General features: G+C 44.0%; 1 protein-coding gene across 1 annotated transcript; it reads left to right on the forward strand.

The window, feature by feature from the left end:
- The first annotated feature begins 3,864 nt into the window (after positions 1-3,864).
- LOC124022478 (gastrula zinc finger protein XlCGF17.1-like) lies at positions 3,865-18,557 on the forward strand. The gene is made up of 3 exons (XM_046337396.1): positions 3,865-3,985; positions 15,401-15,586; positions 17,612-18,557. Exons 1-3 carry the CDS (start codon positions 3,883-3,885, stop codon positions 18,364-18,366), a joined length of 1,044 nt encoding a protein of 347 aa, XP_046193352.1. The 5' UTR covers positions 3,865-3,882; the 3' UTR covers positions 18,367-18,557.
- Positions 18,558-18,761: the final 204 nt, after the last annotated feature.

Here is an 18,761-nt window from a genome sequence, read left to right on the forward strand (position 1 = left end):
TATATATATATATATATCAGTGTGTGCAAATGTAGTAAGATTGGGGGATTTAGCTCCCCTGTGAGCTTACGTTCTTAGCTAGCTAACCCATACTACAGTTAGTTAGCAAACCAACCAGCTTCACAGTAGGTACCCAGAGAGTAAAGTTGATGTCTAGCTAGTTCATTTTTTTTAAATGGTCAAAAAACAATGACTCCACACCCGTTACCAGAAAACATAGCTAACCGTAGTTAGCTAGACCGATACAGTAAACTAGCTGACAGTTTCTACAACCATCAAATATGTTGGCCCTGCTTTCCCGCCTATCTATAGCAACTCAATTAGTGTTAACTAGCATGTTAACGGTAGTTTATTAGTTAACATGCAAGTATCCAGGCAGAGTTGCTTATGTTAGCCTAGAGAAAATAATAGTTTGCGACATTAACAGAAACGTTTTCAGAAATGTTGATTCTTACAATTATCATTGTGTCCTTGTTACCGTCATGAGGAACAAATGTCGGGTGAATGACATGCTCTTTCTGCTACTCCCAGTTTGGAGACATGACGGTTATAAATTGTAATAAATTCCATTGTGAAATTGTAAACTAATGATTTGAAATTACAGGTCATTTTCAGTCATTCTGTCTAGATCAGAACACATTACAAGATATTCGATTTTTAATTTTTATTTTAAATAAATATATTTCATTATATTGTGTATATCAAAAAAATAATCACACTCATGCAATATTGTATAGTTGTATTCGTGTATCTCATGAGTGTATGTATCTCATTTCAATGAGTACAAGCTGATCAGCCTGACCTTCGGCTATATTTGGATCAAAACAGACGGACAATTTTGGGCGAAATAAAGTCTATGATAGACATCGCCACTGATGCCATTACTAAACCAGCGTGAAATTCCCCTTTATCCTGTAGTTGTTGGCTTTATTCAATGCAGGATTATACTGTACATCCAGGAGTTAGTCCGTAGTGTCTGGTTTTGTGGAGGGAAATATGGCGAAGTGGAGGTGATGTTCGAGTCTGATATCTCCCAGTTGAGTAAAGTTGGTCAGAAGGAATGGAAGACGGAGACAACGAAAAATGGACCAAACAGACCAAAAGTTGTAAACGAACATTGGTTTCTTTTGGAGCGCGATTCATCAACAATTGTGCATTTTGGGAGATCATTTGAGGTCAGAAAGATGGTAAAGGAGGCATGAGGAAAGGTAGATTCAGGCAGAGTGACCAGTAGTGTCTGGCATTTTGTTTTGATTTAGCAAAACATGTGTTATATCTGAAGAGCAGAATAATATATGCATTGTTTTTCGACTTACAGTCATGGTAGCATAAAATGTGTTATACCCTGGAGTTTCGCCTGGAAGAGCTACAGAAGGACCAGATTGTCTGCCTATTCACGTGATGCTGAGATATGTAAGATACGCATTGAGAGCTATTGTGAATAAACCACTGAGTTATAAAATTGATAAAATAATGGCCATGTTTCAAGTGTGTGCCGACGGAATCTTTTGTGTATTTATTAGGATCCCCATTAAACGCTGCAAAAGTATCAGAATTGTTCACTTCTCTCATTGACTTGTCAAACCCCGGATTGGTCCGCTTCACAAGCGTTCTCTGAAGTCTCGCGTTGTTACGTCTCTGTGTTTAGAAACTGGTAGTGGGGGAGCCGGAAGTTCCGCGCAGGCGCGCATCATTCTTCAGAATAAAGGATACGCCAAATTGTGCTGTCGAGACGACAACTTCTGTGTCCGTTTCTAATGTATTACTACTGGTATGTAATAGCACGTTATAATATCTAAAGAACATTTCATAACATGCTAGGTAACAAATACGTCAAGTTATTGTCACGCTCGATAAAGTTTTTATGTGCTATTTTTATGTCAAAACACGTGAGTGAACGTGATCACTTTTTTTTATTTATATATCACATAGAGACTTTGCGTTAGTGTGAGTGGATGTATATAATTTCGTCAAGGTCATTTCATTAAGGATCCATTTATTTTCGATTTCTGGGTTCGTTTTACATGTCGTTTTTGGTTTTGTGTATAGTTCAGGAGATGGTAAAATGGCGGTTCCCCCTCGGTCTGCATCAACGTACTTCAGTTCAGGCACTGAGGGTGCAGCAGAGAAAGACAATTTTACGGTTGCACTACTGTTTTGGAGCTAAATGTAATGATTATCAGTTTTCTACATGTGTACTAATATTCAGAAACATTCAGTTGTTTCTCTCTATCTATAAATGTTACTATGGTGTGAACGGAAATATCATTGGTTTTTGAAATAATACAGGGAAAGGTTATTCAGGAAAATAGTAAAGAGTGCTCCCTGAAACATACTGCAACCTTGTACTAAACGTTTTTGAGGCATTTGTGAATTCAGGAAATCTACTATAGATTAACTGCATTTAAGTTGTGTAGCCTAATTTAAAGGTGTAGACTTTGTCTAATGTCAATGTTTTGTCAATGCTTAGTTACCAGATCTATTGAAATGAGATCAGTGCTTGACTTGGACAGGAGCTCACCGGAGCTGAGTACCAGCACCTCGAATTTCTACTGTTTGAGCTCATGTTCCTCTTATAGAATATTAGTTCAACAGTATTGTGGAGCTCCTGCACCTAAAATAAACCATATTTTTAGAGAATAAAGTAAGTCTTGACAGTTCTGGCACTAACTTTTGTGTCCGTTTCTCTTTATTACTACTAGCTGACTCAGATTAAGTCTGAAGCCGGTAACATCAACAGTGAGGACAAACCCAGCCTGCCTCTCTCCATCCACCCGAGTTCAAACCTACAGTCACTGAGTCCTGATTGTGACAGTGAAGCCCAGTTTGCACTGCAGGATCCAGAGATGGCATCAGTGAAGCTGGAAGACTGCAGTCAAACACTGGAGCTGAATGCCAACATAAAAGATGAAGAAGAGGAGGAGGAGATTGGGACATCTGTTTCTCATGGTAAGCACAGGTTACATCTACCTTAAGTTGGTGTTTTTCATTCCAACTTCCCACTGTGCATGAAGAGTTGCTGTAGAACTGTTTTATTTATTTTATTTCACCTTTATTTAACCAGGTGGGCCAGTTGAGAACAAGTTCTCATTTACAACTGGCCATAGTGGCGAAATAATTACAATTTAGCATTAACACTGAGTGATAGATGTGCAGATGATGATGTGCAAGTAGAGTTACTGGGGTGCAAAATAGCAAAAATAAATAACAATATGGGGATGGGGTAGTTTGGTGGGCTATTTACAGATGGGCTGTGTACAGGTGCAATGATCGGTAAGCTGCTCTGACAGCTGATGCTTAAAGTTAGTGAGTGTCTCCAGCGATTTTTGCAATTAGTTACAGTCATTTGCAGCAGAGAACTGGAAGGACAGGTGGCCAAAGGAGCAGTTGGCTTTGGGGGTGACTAGAGAGATATACCTGCTGGAGCGCGTGCTATGGGTGGGTGCTGCTATGGTGACCAGTGAGCTGAGATAAGGCGGGGCTTTACCTAGAAAATACTTATAGATGACCTGGAGTGGGTTTGGCGACGAGTACGAAGCGATGTCCAGCCAACGAGTGTGTACAGGTCGCAGTGGTGGGTAGTATATGAGGCTTTGGTGACAAAACGGATGGCGCTGTGATAGACTGCATCCAATTTGTTGAGTAGAGTGTTGGAGGTTATTTTGTAAATGACATCGCCAAAGTCAAGGATTTGGTAGGATAGTCCGTTTTACGAGGGTGTCTGTTTCTCTTGTTCTACTTGCCGACTCAGGTATGAGACCGTTAACATCAACAGTGAGGACAAACCCAGCCTGCCTCTCTTCTTCCACACTGAGTCCAAACCGACAGTCACTGGGTCCTGATTGTGACAGTGGAGCCCAGTTTGCACTGCAGGATTCAGAGATGGCATCAGTGAAGCTGGAAGACTGCAGTCAAACACTGGAGCTGAATGTCAACATTAAAGAGGAAGAAGAGGAGGAGAAGATTGGGACATCGGTTTCTCATGGTAAGAGCAGGTTTCTCATGGTAAGAGCAGGTTCTATCTAATTTTGTTGTTCGTTACAACTTTCCACTGTGTATGAAAAGTTGCGGTAGAACTGTTTCATGTTGAACTGTTTAAGTACTGCAGTACATCTCATCCTCATGGACTGCACCGCATTTGCCAGTTCTTACTGTGAGATGTTGCCCCACTCTTCCACCAAGGCACCTGCAAGTTCCCAGACATTTCTGGGGGGAATTTGTGCCCATAGGCAAAGGTTTTGCTGGTGATGTCAAGTGAGGACCTGCCTGACAACAGGCCGACAAGCCCTCAGTCCAGCCTCTCTCAGCGTATTGCGGACAGTCTGAGCACTGATTGAGGGATTGTGCATTCCTGGTGTACCTTGGGCAGTTGTTGCCATCCTCTACCTGTCCTGTAGGTGTGATGTTCGGATGTACCGATCCTGTGCAGGTGTTGTTTCATGTGGTCTGCCACAGCGAGGATGATCAGCTGTCCGTCCTGTCTCCCTGTAGCGCTGTCTTAGGTGTCTCACAGTACGGACATTGCAATTTATTGCCCTGGTCACATCTGCAGTCCTCATGCCTCCTTGCGGAATGCTTAAAGCACATTCACGCAGATCAGCACGGACCCTGGGCATCTTTCTTTTGGTGTTTTTCAGAGTGAGGTGGAGGGTCCGTCATGGTCTGGGGTGTTATTTTTTTTTCGTTTGTAGAAAACCACCACAATGGGACTCAGTCACACTTAAAGGAATCATTCTTTATTATCAACAAGCTAGAGAGGTTCCAAACTTAAAGAACCATAGTATACGTTGGTCGGGAGCTCTGTCCTGGTAGTTCTCCTTTATACTGCTTACTCAGACAAGTTATATTTGCATGATTTAGCTTATTCATTATTGATAATTCATAATTAACATTTTGCTGTTGCGTGTGCTCAGACCTTGAAACTGAACAATGTTCTGGGCGTACTGCCAATTGGGGCTGAGGAGGAGGTCACAGTCTACTGCACGAACCAATAACATTTTTCCTCACATTTTTTAGAGAGCAAATAGTTGGCGGGCAATTTTGTATTAATTAGCATATCAATGAATTGAATGTATGTAGGCTATGAATGGCCTCACACCAGTACAGTAGGTGGAGGTGTAGGCACCTAAGAGTTGGATGCAATCCGCCAACCAAATCCCAAAGAAGGTGTTTATACTTGCGTGCAATTTGTTGTACAGATGAACGTGTTACCTTCAGGTGTTTGGAAATTGCTCCCAAAGATGAACCAGACTTGTGGAGGTCTACAATTTTTTTTTTCTGGTGTCTTGGCTTATTTATTTTTATTTTCCCATGATGTCAAGCAAAGAGGCACTACGTTTGAAGGTAGGCCTTGAAATGCATCCACAGGTACATCTCCAATTGACTCAAATGTCAATTAGCCTATCAGAAGCTTCAAAAGCCATGACATCGTTTTCCAAGCTGTTTAAAGGCACAGTCAACTTAGTGTATGTAAACTTCTGACCCACTGGAATTGTGATACAGTGAATTAAAAGTGAAATAATCTGTCTGGTAACAATTGTTGGAAAAATGACTTGTGCCATGCACAAAGTAGATGTCTTAACCGACTTGCCAAAACTATAGTTTGTTAACAAGAAATTTGTGGAGTGGTTGAAAAACGAGTTTTAATGACTCCAACCTAAGTGTATTTAAGAGAGTTATAGGGGCAAGAGGCCACAGTTCTATAGAAGATATGGAGGTGGATGCACCTCAACCAGTTGTAAATGTTGTCCGTCAATCAAGTGATCTGGATACACTTATTGTGAAGGTGGATGTTCTTAGTATTTATAACCACAGTTATTAATTGTGCTGCACAAGAAGTCCAAGAAGTTGGACATCATTATATCTGCAGCTGAGAAGTTTTTGGGCCTCCAAGACTAGAAGGACTACTGTCACCAGATAATGTTCTGCTCTTACAGGATCCTTCTCAGCCTGTGTAGAGACCTGGTTAGAACAGAATAGCAGGCTGATTTAGTTTAATTTACATTTCGTTATTGATAGTTTTTGCATGATTAATAAAATAAATACTGTATACACTGAACAAACATATAAACGAAACATACAAAGTGTTGGTTTCATGAGGTGAAGTAAAATATCCCAGAAATGTTCCACACACACAAACTTATTTCTGTCAAATTTTGTGCACATTTGTTTTACATCCCCGTTCGTGAGCATTTCTCCTTTGCCAAGATAATCCATCCACCTCACAGGTGTGGCATATCAAGAAGCTGATTAAATAGCATGATTATCATTACACAGGTGCACCTTGTGCTGGAGACAAGAGTAGGTGCTTGGCAGCAGCTTATCTCTAATAAATACAAAAATGCCACTCAAATGGGCTATTTTTTTTCACACAACACAAAGCCACAGATGTCTGAAGTTTTAAGGGAGCATGCAATTGGCAAGCTGACTGCAGGATTTTCCACCAGAGCAGTTAATGTTAATTTCTCTACCTTTGTTGTTTTAGAGAATTTGTCAGTATGCCCAACTAGCCTCACATCTGCAGACTGCCGTGTATGGTGTTGTGTGGGCGTGTGGTTTGCTGATGTCAGTGGTTTGCTGTATCAGGGTTATGATATGGGAAGCTACAGACAACAAACACAATTGCATTTTATCGATGGCAATTTGAATGCACAGAGAAACCATGACACGATCCTGAGGCCCAATGTCCTGCCATTCATCAGCCGCCATCACCTCATGTTTCAGCATGACAATGCACAGCCCCACGTCGCAAGGATCTGTACACAATTGAAGATGTCCCAGTTCTGCTGTGGCCTGCATTACTCAGAAATGTCACCTGAAAGATTAGTGGAATCTGTGTGGGTTGCTGGACAGGTAGGATGACTGACAGTGAAGGTGAACAGGTGGTCACGTGTCAGGTGACAGAGGAATGTATGAGACTGAGGCAGGAATTCCTTTAACCATAAAGTGGTATATTTACTGGTAGTCTGTGCTGCATCACAAAGGAAACAAATAACATGTATACAATCAAATTCATAATCAAAGATCAAATCATAGCAGTCATTATTAACAATTCACATTACACAATATGTTTGAAGCGTGCGCTCCAAGCCGCGCTCCGCGGTGATAACTATAAACAATAACTGAATGGCCCACTCTCCCGATCACCACAGATCATTCAGATGAAAGGTAAGAGTCGGTGGACTTACGTGGATTCATGGACGCACAGAACTTCTGGATCAGATGGATTTAGGGAAGAGAAAGCAGCGAGATCAGGCGATGGCAATTTCCTCCTTTTATGGAGTTGAGATCTGTAGGACATTTCCACCTGACCTAATTAAAGCGCCCCTGGCCCAGCTGAGTAAATGGCAATTAATTAAAGGAGTATTCCACCAACTCCATGGGCCTTTTCTACAGCCACCCCGGAAATTTGTTAATTTCCACATTCCTCAAAAAGGCTCATTGCTCCCCATCCTCTGTCATCTCAGGGAGAGGAATCAGTCGGGCAACTGGCCGGATATATGTCCGGTTCTTCACCTGGATTTCCACTGATCTAACACGACCATCGGTCCCAGGCATGGTCTTAGTTATACGGCCCACCGGCCAGGAGGCTCGAGGCAGCTGAGGGTCCACCATCATTACTACTTGGCCAGTTTCCAGGCTGGCCATTTCTCTCCGCCATTTCCCTCTGTGCTGTAGACTTGGTAGGTAATCCCGAATGAATCGGGCCCAAAAATGGTCAGCTAAGATTTGGCTGTGTCGCCACCGGCGTCTGCCTACGAGGTTGGTATCAGCATACATGGCTTGAGGAAGTGACGCATCTCGGCGTCCCATCAAGAGCATATTCGGTGTAACCGGATCGGGGTCAGCGATGTCTGCAGAGAGATATCCCAAGGGTTTGGAGTTCAGAATCCCTTCCACCTCTATCAGGACAGTCCTCAAGACCGTTTCAGTGACAGTTTGGTCCCCTAGTACGACTCGTAAGGCCGTCTTTACAGATTTGATCTCTCGCTCCCATGTTCCTCCAAAATGAGGAGCGCCTGGAGGGTTAAATTTGAATGAGATTTGTTGGTCCATCAGCTGATCCTGGAGGCTGGGTTCCATGGCTTGGAAGGCTTCCTCCAACCTGGCTTCTCCTGCCTTGAAGTTCGTACCTCTGTCAGCCAGGATCTCGTAGGGTTTCCCCGTCGGGAGATAAACCGCCGTAGGGCCATGAGGAAGGCTTCCGTATCCAAACTCTCCAGTAGGTCCAGGTGGACACATCTGGTTGTCATACACTTGAATAGAATGCCCCAGCGCTTTTCCACACGACGACCTAACTTGATCATCAAGGGGCCGAAGCAATCTACTCCTGTTGACCAGAAGGGTGGTTTAAGGAGGCGCAAGCGAGCAGGGGGTAAATCTGCCATTTTGGGCACCGTAGCTCCGGCCCGCCATCTCTGACATTCTACGCAGGCGTATTGGTGCTTACGAATGGCTCCTCGTCCTCCAATTATCCAGTACTTCCGCCTCATCTCCCCATAGACCCTCTCTGGCCCTGGGTGGAGAAGCCGCTCATCATAACTCTTGATGAGGAGCCTGGTAAGAGGGTGTCTGGAGTCGAGGATAATTGGGTGGATAGCATCTGGGTCCAAAACCTCCGCTTGGCGCAGCCTCCTCCTACTCTGATCACTCCAAGGATTGGATCATATTCTGGGGCAAGAGAGAGAAGACGGCTGCCCTTAGCCACTTCCCTACCGGCTTTCAGAGCTTTGAACTCCTCAGGGAAGCTAACTGCTTGTGCTTGCTGGAGGAGTAGTGTCTCTGCCGCGAGGGAGGTAGGTATAGAAGCCACCCCATCTGAGGTCTGGTTTGTGGCTGTGATCAGATCCGGCAGTGTTTGGGATTGTGTTAGGTCAGGGAGAGCCGTTGTTGGTTCCGTAGAAATGCTGTAGCATTGGGCAGACTTCCTTAACTCATGAGCTTCAGTCGGTCGCGGAGGGGCCGCACGCCTGGGGGCTGTCGGCCACTCGTTCTCTGGTTGGGACAAGAATGGTGGTCCCAAGCTCCAGCGATGGGGTTTAGCCAATTCCTTAAGGGTTTTACCTCTAGTAATGTCATCAGCAGGATTGTTTATGCTATCAACATACCTCCAGTCCTGGACTTCTGTTAGGTCTTGGATTTCGCAATGCGAGTCCCGACAAACACCTTATACCTGCAGGACTCCGACTTGAGCCATGTCAATACAGTGGTCGAATCACTCCAGTAGATGATCCTTTGGATTGGCAAGGTGAGCTCGGCTCGCAAGGTAGAGGCCAACTGGGCTCCGGAAAGGGCAGCACTGAGTTCCAGCCTAGGCATTGACAACTGCTTCTTGGGTGCGACCCTGGACCTGGCCATGACAAAGGAGACATGGGTGTGGCCTGCCTCCATAAGGTTATGAATCTCTCGGTTATGAACTTCTGCAAGCTCAGGATTCTTCACCAGGCGTCGCTCTGTTCCACGCAGTAGTGGGAGTACAGCCCGTGTCGTGGTTGCCAGAGGAGGATGGTTGGGCACCCTGTAGCAGTGGGGTTGCATACCTGCGAACGCCATCCATTTCAGTGGTGGTGGTCCTCTTCTCCAGGAGGTCTAATGCATAGGAGTCATGTTTTGAGCGAGTGACCTCCTGTAGCTTCTGGTTGGAGAAGGTGTCCATCTTCCATAGCATCTCAACATTCCGAAGGAGGTCAGTGGCTGCATCTGGATTGCTTCTGGTGAAGAGGACTTGCTGTGACTGTACAGCTTGGGTGGAGAGAAGTAGATGGGATGGACCTTGCACAGCCCAACCCAAGGATGTATGGACAGCAATGGGTCCTCCTTCTGGTCCAGCTCGTATAGGCTCAGTCGGGGTGACGAGATGTGGGTGGTCTGACCCAATCAGGATAAGTGGTGCTACTCTGGCCAGGTTAGGAAGAGGCAATCCTCGTAGATGAGGATATTGTTTCTGTAGAACACTTACCGGGCAGGAGTGCTCTGCGAGATTCAAGCCATCTGCCGTGAAGGCATTGGTGATGTTATAGGCCACGTCCCTGTTTCCTGAAGGTGAAATGCTAAAGGTTACAGCAGAGCCTTTCATTTGGATAACATCATGTCGCACCGTTCTGAGATTAAGGGTCTCGGGGTCCCTTCCAGGTTAAGCTGACGGGTGGCCGCTGTGAGAATGATTGTTCTTTCTGACCCATCATCTAGAACGGCGAATGTATCAATGCTTCTCCCTTCACTTTGCAGAGTGACCTTGACCACCTTCAACATGACCCTTGGAGACCGGTTCTGCTGGTCGAGATACAGCTCCTTTGCAGCTCCTACCATGAGCATACTCTGCTCCTTCTTTGCTTGGGGAAATAGATCATGCAACACGGTGAGATGGATTTCTTTACAGCGGTTGCAGGGTTTCCTCAATGTGCAGGTCTCCACCTTATGGCTACGGGCACACTTGTAGCATCGCTCGCCTGAAGTGATCCAGGCCTTCAATTGAGTTTGAGTGAGCTTTTTTACTCTGGGGCATGAGCCAAGGAAGTGCCCCTTACTATTGCAATATGGGCAGTAAGGCTGGAATTTGATGTTCTTGCTCTTGAGAGGGGTCTTCTTCCCGGGTTCCTCCCGGCCTCACTATTTAAGTACATGGTAGTGGGATTTGGTCTTTTCTGTCCCTGCTGGCGTTCAAACTCCTTCCTTCCCCCTATGGCTATGGCGGAGATTGTGGCCTGGTGAGCGATGCTCTTCGCCTTTGCCTTCACCTCCAACCATGTGGCCAGGTCTCTGAGAGCATAGGTGCTTCTCGAGCCCTCTTTCAGGATGCCCTTATTCAAACAATGTTCAATGAAACTGTCTCTGAGGTACACTGGAAGTTTGCTGAGAAGCCTGTCCACGTGGGAGCCACATTTAAGCTCGTTCCCGTCTTCTCCTTCAACGGATTGGAGCATCGAGGTCAGGGATTGGACTGCCAGGGAGAATTCTTGGAAGGCAGCATGGTCTCCCATTTTAATTGGAGACGTGTTCAGGATGTTGTTTAGTTCATTCTGGACTAGCTGACGTGGCTCACCATATCTCGCCTTCAGGGCCTGGAGAGCTGCAGTGTATGGTGTTGCGGAGTGCATAAATGATTGGGCCAGCCTGTATGCACTGGGAAACCGCAAATGATCCATTAGTACTTGGTATTTGTAGCGTTCTGACAGATGACCGTGAATACCCAGTAGACTCTCCAATGCCATTTCCAAAAGGACAAATTCACTCTCCTTTCCGTTTTCAAAGTATGGCAGTTTGGGTCTGGGAATTCCATAGGCTGAGGCTACTAGAAGTTTCATAATGTTGGCTCCCTCTTCTGGTTGCGTGAAGGATAAACCCGGGACTTCTGATGAGCCCACTGTGGCCTCATTGGGCCGGTCACCTACTGTCCCAGACCCACCATTTGTGGCAGCCGGAATTGGGCGAGAGCCCTCCGACCTGTTGTTTGAGGACTGGCCTGGCCCTGGATGAAAGGAACGATTTGCCTTGGTTGGTGGTGGCGGAAAGGCGAAGGAGTGATGCTTTGTCCAGATGGAGGAATGCTAACTTGTGTCACTGGCATAGAGGGCGTTGGCGGAGCGGCCCGTCTCCCGTGCTCCGTGTTGGCTGTTGACCCCGGAGCCTCCGAGGACTGTGTGCCATGCTGTACCAGAGGGGCAGATTGGGAAAGAAAGGCAGACAGTTCAGGTCCATGTGGAGGGGTGGTCAGGTCAACTCCCTGTTCGTTCCTCTCCAGGAAGGATGAGACCATCCGTGCCTCCTCTAATTCCCTTCTGGCTTGACGGTGCCGTCGCTGCTGTGCCAGGTCCTTGGCAATGAATTCCCTTTCCTGTAGAGCTCTACGGGCCTGCACATCCAATTGGTGACATCGTTCGTCAGCCTGTCGTTCCTCCTCAATCTGACGCTCAATTTCCTCCAAAGCTAATAGTTTCATCCTCTCTTGTAGGACAGCGTTCTGTGAATTGCTGAGGGCTAGTGAATGGCGGCTGCCATGGCCACTTCCAAAGGGGTATCCACTGGTCGAACTCCCACTCCGTCTAGAGTGCTTCGACGATTTCCCATTAGTTAAGGGGTGAGCGGAGCCTGCCTCTGGAAGCTGGTCGACCTGTGTAGTGGGAGTTACCTCTTCCATAGGTTCCTCACGTAGACCACTTTCCTGCTCCAAAGCAGTTTCCGGTCCTTGGCTCAGAGGGGATGGTTGATGGCTGAAACATATAGTTGATCCATCAACTCTTTGAGCTCTGGTGGGCTTGCCCTTTGATGTCGGAACCTCGACCACATAGTCCTTAAGATAACCAGGTGCTTGCCTAGTTGAGGATGAAGCCTTTGTTGCTTTAGGCTTAGCTCCTGGATATTTCCTTTGTTCCAAGACCTTTCCCTCAGCTGCTCTCTCCTCCTCTCTTCTTCCTTCCAGTGGAGACAATTCTTCCCTCTCCGCCTCCATTTCCTTTTCACCTGTCTTTGGTTCAGTCATCATCCGGCTCAAAGGACCATTGAAAGATTAGTGGAATCTGTGTGGGTTGCTGGACAGGTAGGATGACTGACAGTGAAGGTGAACAGGTGGTCACGTGTCAGGTGACAGAGGAATGTATGAGACTGAGGCAGGAATTCCTTTAACCATAAAGTGGTATATTTACTGGTAGTCTGTGCTGCATCACAAAGGAAACAAATAACATGTATACAATCAAATTCATAATCAAAGATCAAATCATAGCAGTCATTATTAACAATTCACATTACACAATATGTTTGAAGCGTGCGCTCCAAGCCGCGCTCATGGTGATAACTATAAACAATAACTGAATGGCCCACTCTCCCGATCACCACAGATCATTCAGATGAAAGGTAAGAGTCGGTGGACTTACGTGGATTCATGGACGCACAGAACTTCTGGATCAGATGGATTTAGGGAAGAGAAAGCAGCGAGATCAGGCGATGGCAATTTCCTCCTTTTATGGAGTTGAGATCTGTAGGACATTTCCACCTGACCTAATTAAAGCGCCCCTGGCCCAGCTGAGTAAATGGCAATTAATTAAAGGAGTATTCCACCAACTCCATGGGCCTTTTCTACATCACCCTTTGAGCATGTTTGGGATGTTCTGGATCGATGTCTGCGACAGCTTGTTCCTGTTCCTGCGAATATCCAGGCATTTCACACAGCCATTGAAAAGGAGTGGGACAACATTCCACAGGCCACAATCAACAGCCTGAATAACTCTATGTAAAGGAGATGTGTCCCAGAGGAGGCAGCAGCAGCTACCCACTTCTCCAGTGTTTAATGTGTAAATTGGGAGGTGCTGGAACCAGAAGTGATCTCAAGAGGGGGGGGGGGGTGACCTGGGCGGGCTCTGAGGTACCAGAACACATTAAATAAAATACCTTTATAATAAATTATTGCATGCATTATCGTGGCTTTAGCGTTCTGGCAAAGAGCAGAGGTGTGGAGCCACTTGCGGAAGTTGTTCATTTTTTGTAGCCTAGAGTTCAGGAAAAATGGGGCCTTTTAAAAACAAATGGCATGCAATTTTAGATGACTGGATACTTTCACAGAATCTTAAAAGGTAAATTATTATTTTATTTATTTAACTAGGCAAGTCAGTTAAGACCCAATTGTTATTTACAATGACTGCCAAACCCGGACAACTCTGGGCCAATTCTGCGCCGCGTCGTCCAGGTTTAATACCTCTCAAATGACCAAAATGACAGACTACTTTGACACTGACAAACTGAGAATCTGAGATCAATAAAAACAACCTTGTCTCTAATCCATCAATAGTCTAGGTCAGGTGTGAGGAGAAACACATTGTACAATATGAGGGGGAAGTTATAGTCCTAATCAAGCTTTCCAGTTTCACTGACTCACCCAATGATGTGCAGCTCACTCCCTGAATGAATGGACAATTGTACAAGTTTTTTTTATTTTTACAACTAATCCAAGATTAGACCACAGCTGGTCGTTTCCAATGGGAACAGATCAGTCATAGTGGGCAGAGCCAAGCAGGAGTCGGCGAGATCCTACTGGTGCGTTATACAACACATCTGCACGTTTCTGTTAGGGAAATCTTCTGTGAATCGCTCGTGTGCAATAACTCAATTCGCTTTTACGTTCCTTCTAAATTACGCAATTATTTAAAACTGTTGCAAATGGTAAAGTCTACAGATCTTAGTCCACTCTGTTCATAAAATATAAGTCTACAGATCTTAGTCCACTCTGTTCATAAAATATAAGTCTACAGATCTTAGTCCACTCTGTTCATAAAATATAAGTCTACAGATCTTAGTCCACTCTGTTCATAAAATATAAGTCTACAGATCTTAGTCCACTCTGTTCATAAAATATAAGTCTACAGATCTTAGTCCACTCTGTTCATAAAATATTTTTGTTTTGGAAACAGAACTGTATTAAAATCAGGTGTTTCATCGATTTAGAACATTTGCAGAATGTCGGCCAAAATCCATCTCGTTCAATCTTCTCCCACTGCCGGCCAGTGGGCTTCCTCTCACCACCATATTTGGTAGTGAGTGGAAACGCTAAGCGGATCCTTCACATTTATACATCTGGTGAAATATCTGTCTCATTGTTCTGTAGCTGCACTGCGGTAGTGGGGGAACAGGAAGTTCCAGGCAGGCACCATTCTTCAGAATAAAGAAAACCTTGTGAAGACTTACAGAAAACGTTTGACCTCTGTCATTGCCAACAAAGGGTATATAACAAAGTATTGAGATAAACTTTTGTTATTGACCAAATGTTTATTTTCCACCATAATTTACAAATAAATACATTTAAAATCCTACAATGTGATTTTCTGGATTTTTTGTCTCTCATTTTGTCTGTCATAGTTGAAGTGTACCTATGATGAAAATTACAGGCCTCTCATCTTTTTAAGTGGGAGAACTTGCTCAATTGGTGGCTGACTAAATACTTTTTTGCCCCACTGTATGTGAATTTGTGGAGTCTACTATGGTTTAAGTGCACTTACATTGTGTAGTCTAATTTAAAGCTTGTACTTTGTCTCATTTGAATTACGTAATGTTTTGTTGTCAATGCTTAGCTACCAGATCTTTTGAAATGAGATCATTGCTTGACTGAGTACCGGCACCTCAAATTTCTACTGTTTGAACTCATGTTCCTCTTCTAGAATATTAGCTCAACAGTATTGTGGAGTTGCTGCACCTAAATATAAACAGTACCGGCACCTATTTCAGTCCAAGTCAAGTACTGAATTAGATAATTGAACAAGAAGAAATATAATATATTTTTAGAGAATAAAGAAAGTGCCAGAACTGTCAGGACAATAACTTTTGTGTCTCTTTGTTACCACAGGACGACTAGAATTAAGTCTGAGACCGGTTACATCAATAGTGAGTACAAACCAGCCTGCCTCTCTCATTCCAGACTATGTCCAAACCTATATTCATTCACTGGGTCCTGATTGTGACAGTGGAGCCCAGTTTGCACTGCAGGATCCAGAGATGACATCAGTGAAGCTGGAAGACTGCAGTCAAACACTGGAGCTGAATGTCATCATTAAAGATGAAGAAGAGGAGGAGGAGGAGAAGATTGGGACATCTGTTTCTCATGGTAAGAGCAGGTTCTATCTAACTAAGTTTGTTGTTCATTCCAACTTCCCACTGTGTATGAAAAGTTGCAGTAGAGCTGTTTCATGATGAACTGTTTCAATGAGAAAGTAGATGTTATTTCATGCTACTAAGACTTGCATGGTTTGACACCAGTATTGTCAGCATTTGTTTTATTAGTAGACTAAAGAAGTGAAGTAGACAATCTGCCAGTGTTTTAAAGTTCTATGAAATGAGTCTGTGTAGTTACTAACCCTTGTGATAGTGAGTGGAGGATGATAAGCCTCATTTATGACTTTTACCCCCTTTTAGAATAGTTTTATTCCCCTGTATTGTACAACCTACTGATATGAATACATATGTCTCTAAGTACAACCAGAAGAGGACTGGCCACCCCTTTGGTCCTGGTTCCTCTCTGTGTTTCTTTCTAACTTTTCCGAGCCGCTGTGCTTCTACACCTGCATTGTTTGCTCATTGGTGTTTTAGGCTGAGTTTCTGTAAAGCATTTTGTGACTGCTGATGTAAAAAGTGTTTATAAAATACATTTGATTGACATGGACAGTACCTGTCAAAGGTTTGGACACCTACTTATTCCAAGGTTTTATTTATTTTTACTATTTTCTACATTGTAATATAAGCGAAAACAAACTTTAAGTAACACATGTGTAATCATGTAGTAACCAAAAAAGTGAGATTATTCAAAGTAGCCAACCTTTGCCTTGATGAATGCTTTGCACACTCTTGGCGTTCTCTCAACCAGCTTTATGAGGAAGTCACCTGGAATGCATTTCAATTAACAGGCGTGCCTTGTTGAAAGTTAATTTGTGGAATTTCTTTCCTTAATGCGTTTTAGCCAATCAGTTGTATTGTGACCAGGTAGGGCTGGTATACAGAAGAGCCCTGTTTGGTAAAAGAGCAAGGCCATATAATGTCAAGAACAGCTCAAATAAGCAAAGAGAAATGACAGTCCGTTACTTTAAGACATGAAGGTCAATCAATTCCGGAACATTTCATAGAACTTTGAAAGTTTCTTCAAGCGCAGTTGCAAAAACCATCAAGCGCTATGATGAAACTGACTCTCACGAGGACTGCCACAGGAAAGGAAGACCCAGAGTTACCTCTGCTGTTCATTAGAGTTACCAGCTTCAGAGTTCAAGTAACAGACACATCAACATCAACTGTTCAGAGGAGACTGTGAATCAGGCCTTCATGGTCGAATTGATGCAAATAAACCACTACTAAAGGACACCAATAAGAAGAGACTTGCTTGGGCTAAGAAACGCGAGCAATTGACATTAGACCAGGGGAAATCTGTAATTTGGTGTGATTAGTCCAAATTTCAGATTTTTGGTTCCAAATTCTGTGTCTTTGTGAGATGCAGAGTAGGTGAATGAATGATCTCTGCATGTGTGGTTCTCACCGTGAAGCATGGAGGTGTGATGGTGGAGTTCTTTGCTGGTAACACTCAGTGATTTATTAACCAGCATGGCTACCACATCAATCTGCAGCAATATGCCATCCCATCTGGTATGGGCTTAGTGGGACTCATTTGTTTTTCAACAGGACAATGACCCAAAACACCCCTCCAGGCTGTGTAAGGGCTATTTGACTTAGAATGAGAGTGATGGAGTGCTGCATCAGATGACCTGGCCTCCACAATCCCCCGACCTCAACCCAATTGAGATGGTTTAGGATGTGTTGGACTGCAGAGTGAAGGAAAAGCAGCCAACACAAGTGCTCAGCAGAAGTGGGAGCTCCTTCATGACTGTTGGAAAAGCCTTCCAGGTGAAGCTGGTTGAGATAATGCCAAGTGTGCAAAGCGGTCATCAAGGTAAAGGGTGGCTACTTTGAAGAATCTATAATATATTTAGATTTATTTTAACACTTTCAACACTTTCATAGTTTCACTTTCATAGTTTCGATTTCTTCACTTATTCTACAATGTAGATAATCGTAAAAATAAAGAAAAACCATTGAATGAGTAAGTTTGTCCACCAACTGACTAGTTCTTCTGATGTTGTTCACACAGGAAACCATGTTGCCACATTCTCTGCATCCAGAGAGCAACAGCAGGAAGATCATAGCGCTAAGAGATTTCATCACTGCCCACATTGTGAGGAGATTTTCCCATTTCTATCAAAGCTCAAAATACACCTAAAAATACACACAGGAGAGAATCTGTATTCCTGTACTGACTGTGGGAAGAATTTCACAACATTAGAGGTTCTGATCATTCATCAGAGAGTGCATGAACGGACACACACAGGAGAGAAGCCTGTGTCCTGCTCTGACTGTGGAAAGAGTTTCTCTCTATTGAGCAACTTAAAACGACATGAACGCATACATACAGGAGAGAAGCCTTACTCCTGCTCTGACTGTGTAAAATGCTTCACAACATCAACTGAGCTAAAACGTCATCAGAGAACACACACAGGAGAGAAGCCTTACTCCTGCTCTGACTGTGGAAAGAGTTTCTCTCAACTGAGCAACTTAAAAGCACATGTACGTATACATACAGGAGAGAATCCTTACTCCTGTTCTGACTGTGGGAAGAGGTTCTCTCTACTGAGCAACTTAAAATCACATGAACGTATGCATACAGGAGAGAAGCCTTACGTATGCTCTGACTGTGTAAAATGCTTCACAACATCAACTGAGCTAAATCGTCATCAGAGAACACACACAGGAGAGAAGCCTTACTCCTGCTCCGACTGTGGAAAGAAGTTTTCTCGACTAAGCACCTTAAAAAGACACCAAGGTCAACAGAAAGGACCATTGATCTGACTGTGGAAAATGTGTTAAAACAACAGCTGAGCTTAAAGGTCATCAAAGAGCACACATAGGAGAGAAGTGTCGTGGAAATTTCCTGTATTACCAAATCACGAGAGAGCAAACCACACACAAGTCAGAGTTATCATAAAGTCCATCTTTAATTATATGAGCGTCACCATAGCCCTGTGACTCTCAGATCAATTCAGTGTCTATAAATGAATTCTCTGAGAGTGCTTACATATTGGCAACTGAGATCTTTTATAGCAAAGACACACATAGACAGACAGCATTGGCTATAAATTATCGTTCAGTTTGGTCTCCTAAACTAAGTTCTTATCTTGTTCTTGCTCCCACTTAGAACCAAAAACAATACCTCATCCAATGGCATATATCAAATACACACCCTC

Source organism: Oncorhynchus gorbuscha, unplaced genomic scaffold (genome assembly GCF_021184085.1).
Source record: "Oncorhynchus gorbuscha isolate QuinsamMale2020 ecotype Even-year unplaced genomic scaffold, OgorEven_v1.0 Un_scaffold_1403, whole genome shotgun sequence".
In the NCBI taxonomy this organism is placed as follows: domain Eukaryota; kingdom Metazoa; phylum Chordata; class Actinopteri; order Salmoniformes; family Salmonidae; genus Oncorhynchus; species Oncorhynchus gorbuscha.

Coding starts and splice junctions, on each gene's coding strand:
- LOC124022478 (XM_046337396.1), top strand. CDS start 3,883: ATGGCATCAGTGAAGCTGGAAGACTGCAGTCAAACACTGGAGCTGAAT. Junction 3,986..15,400: donor TGGGACATCGGTTTCTCATG/GTAAGAGCAGGT, acceptor CTCTCATTCCAG/ACTATGTCCAAACCTATATT. Junction 15,587..17,611: donor TGGGACATCTGTTTCTCATG/GTAAGAGCAGGT, acceptor TTGTTCACACAG/GAAACCATGTTGCCACATTC.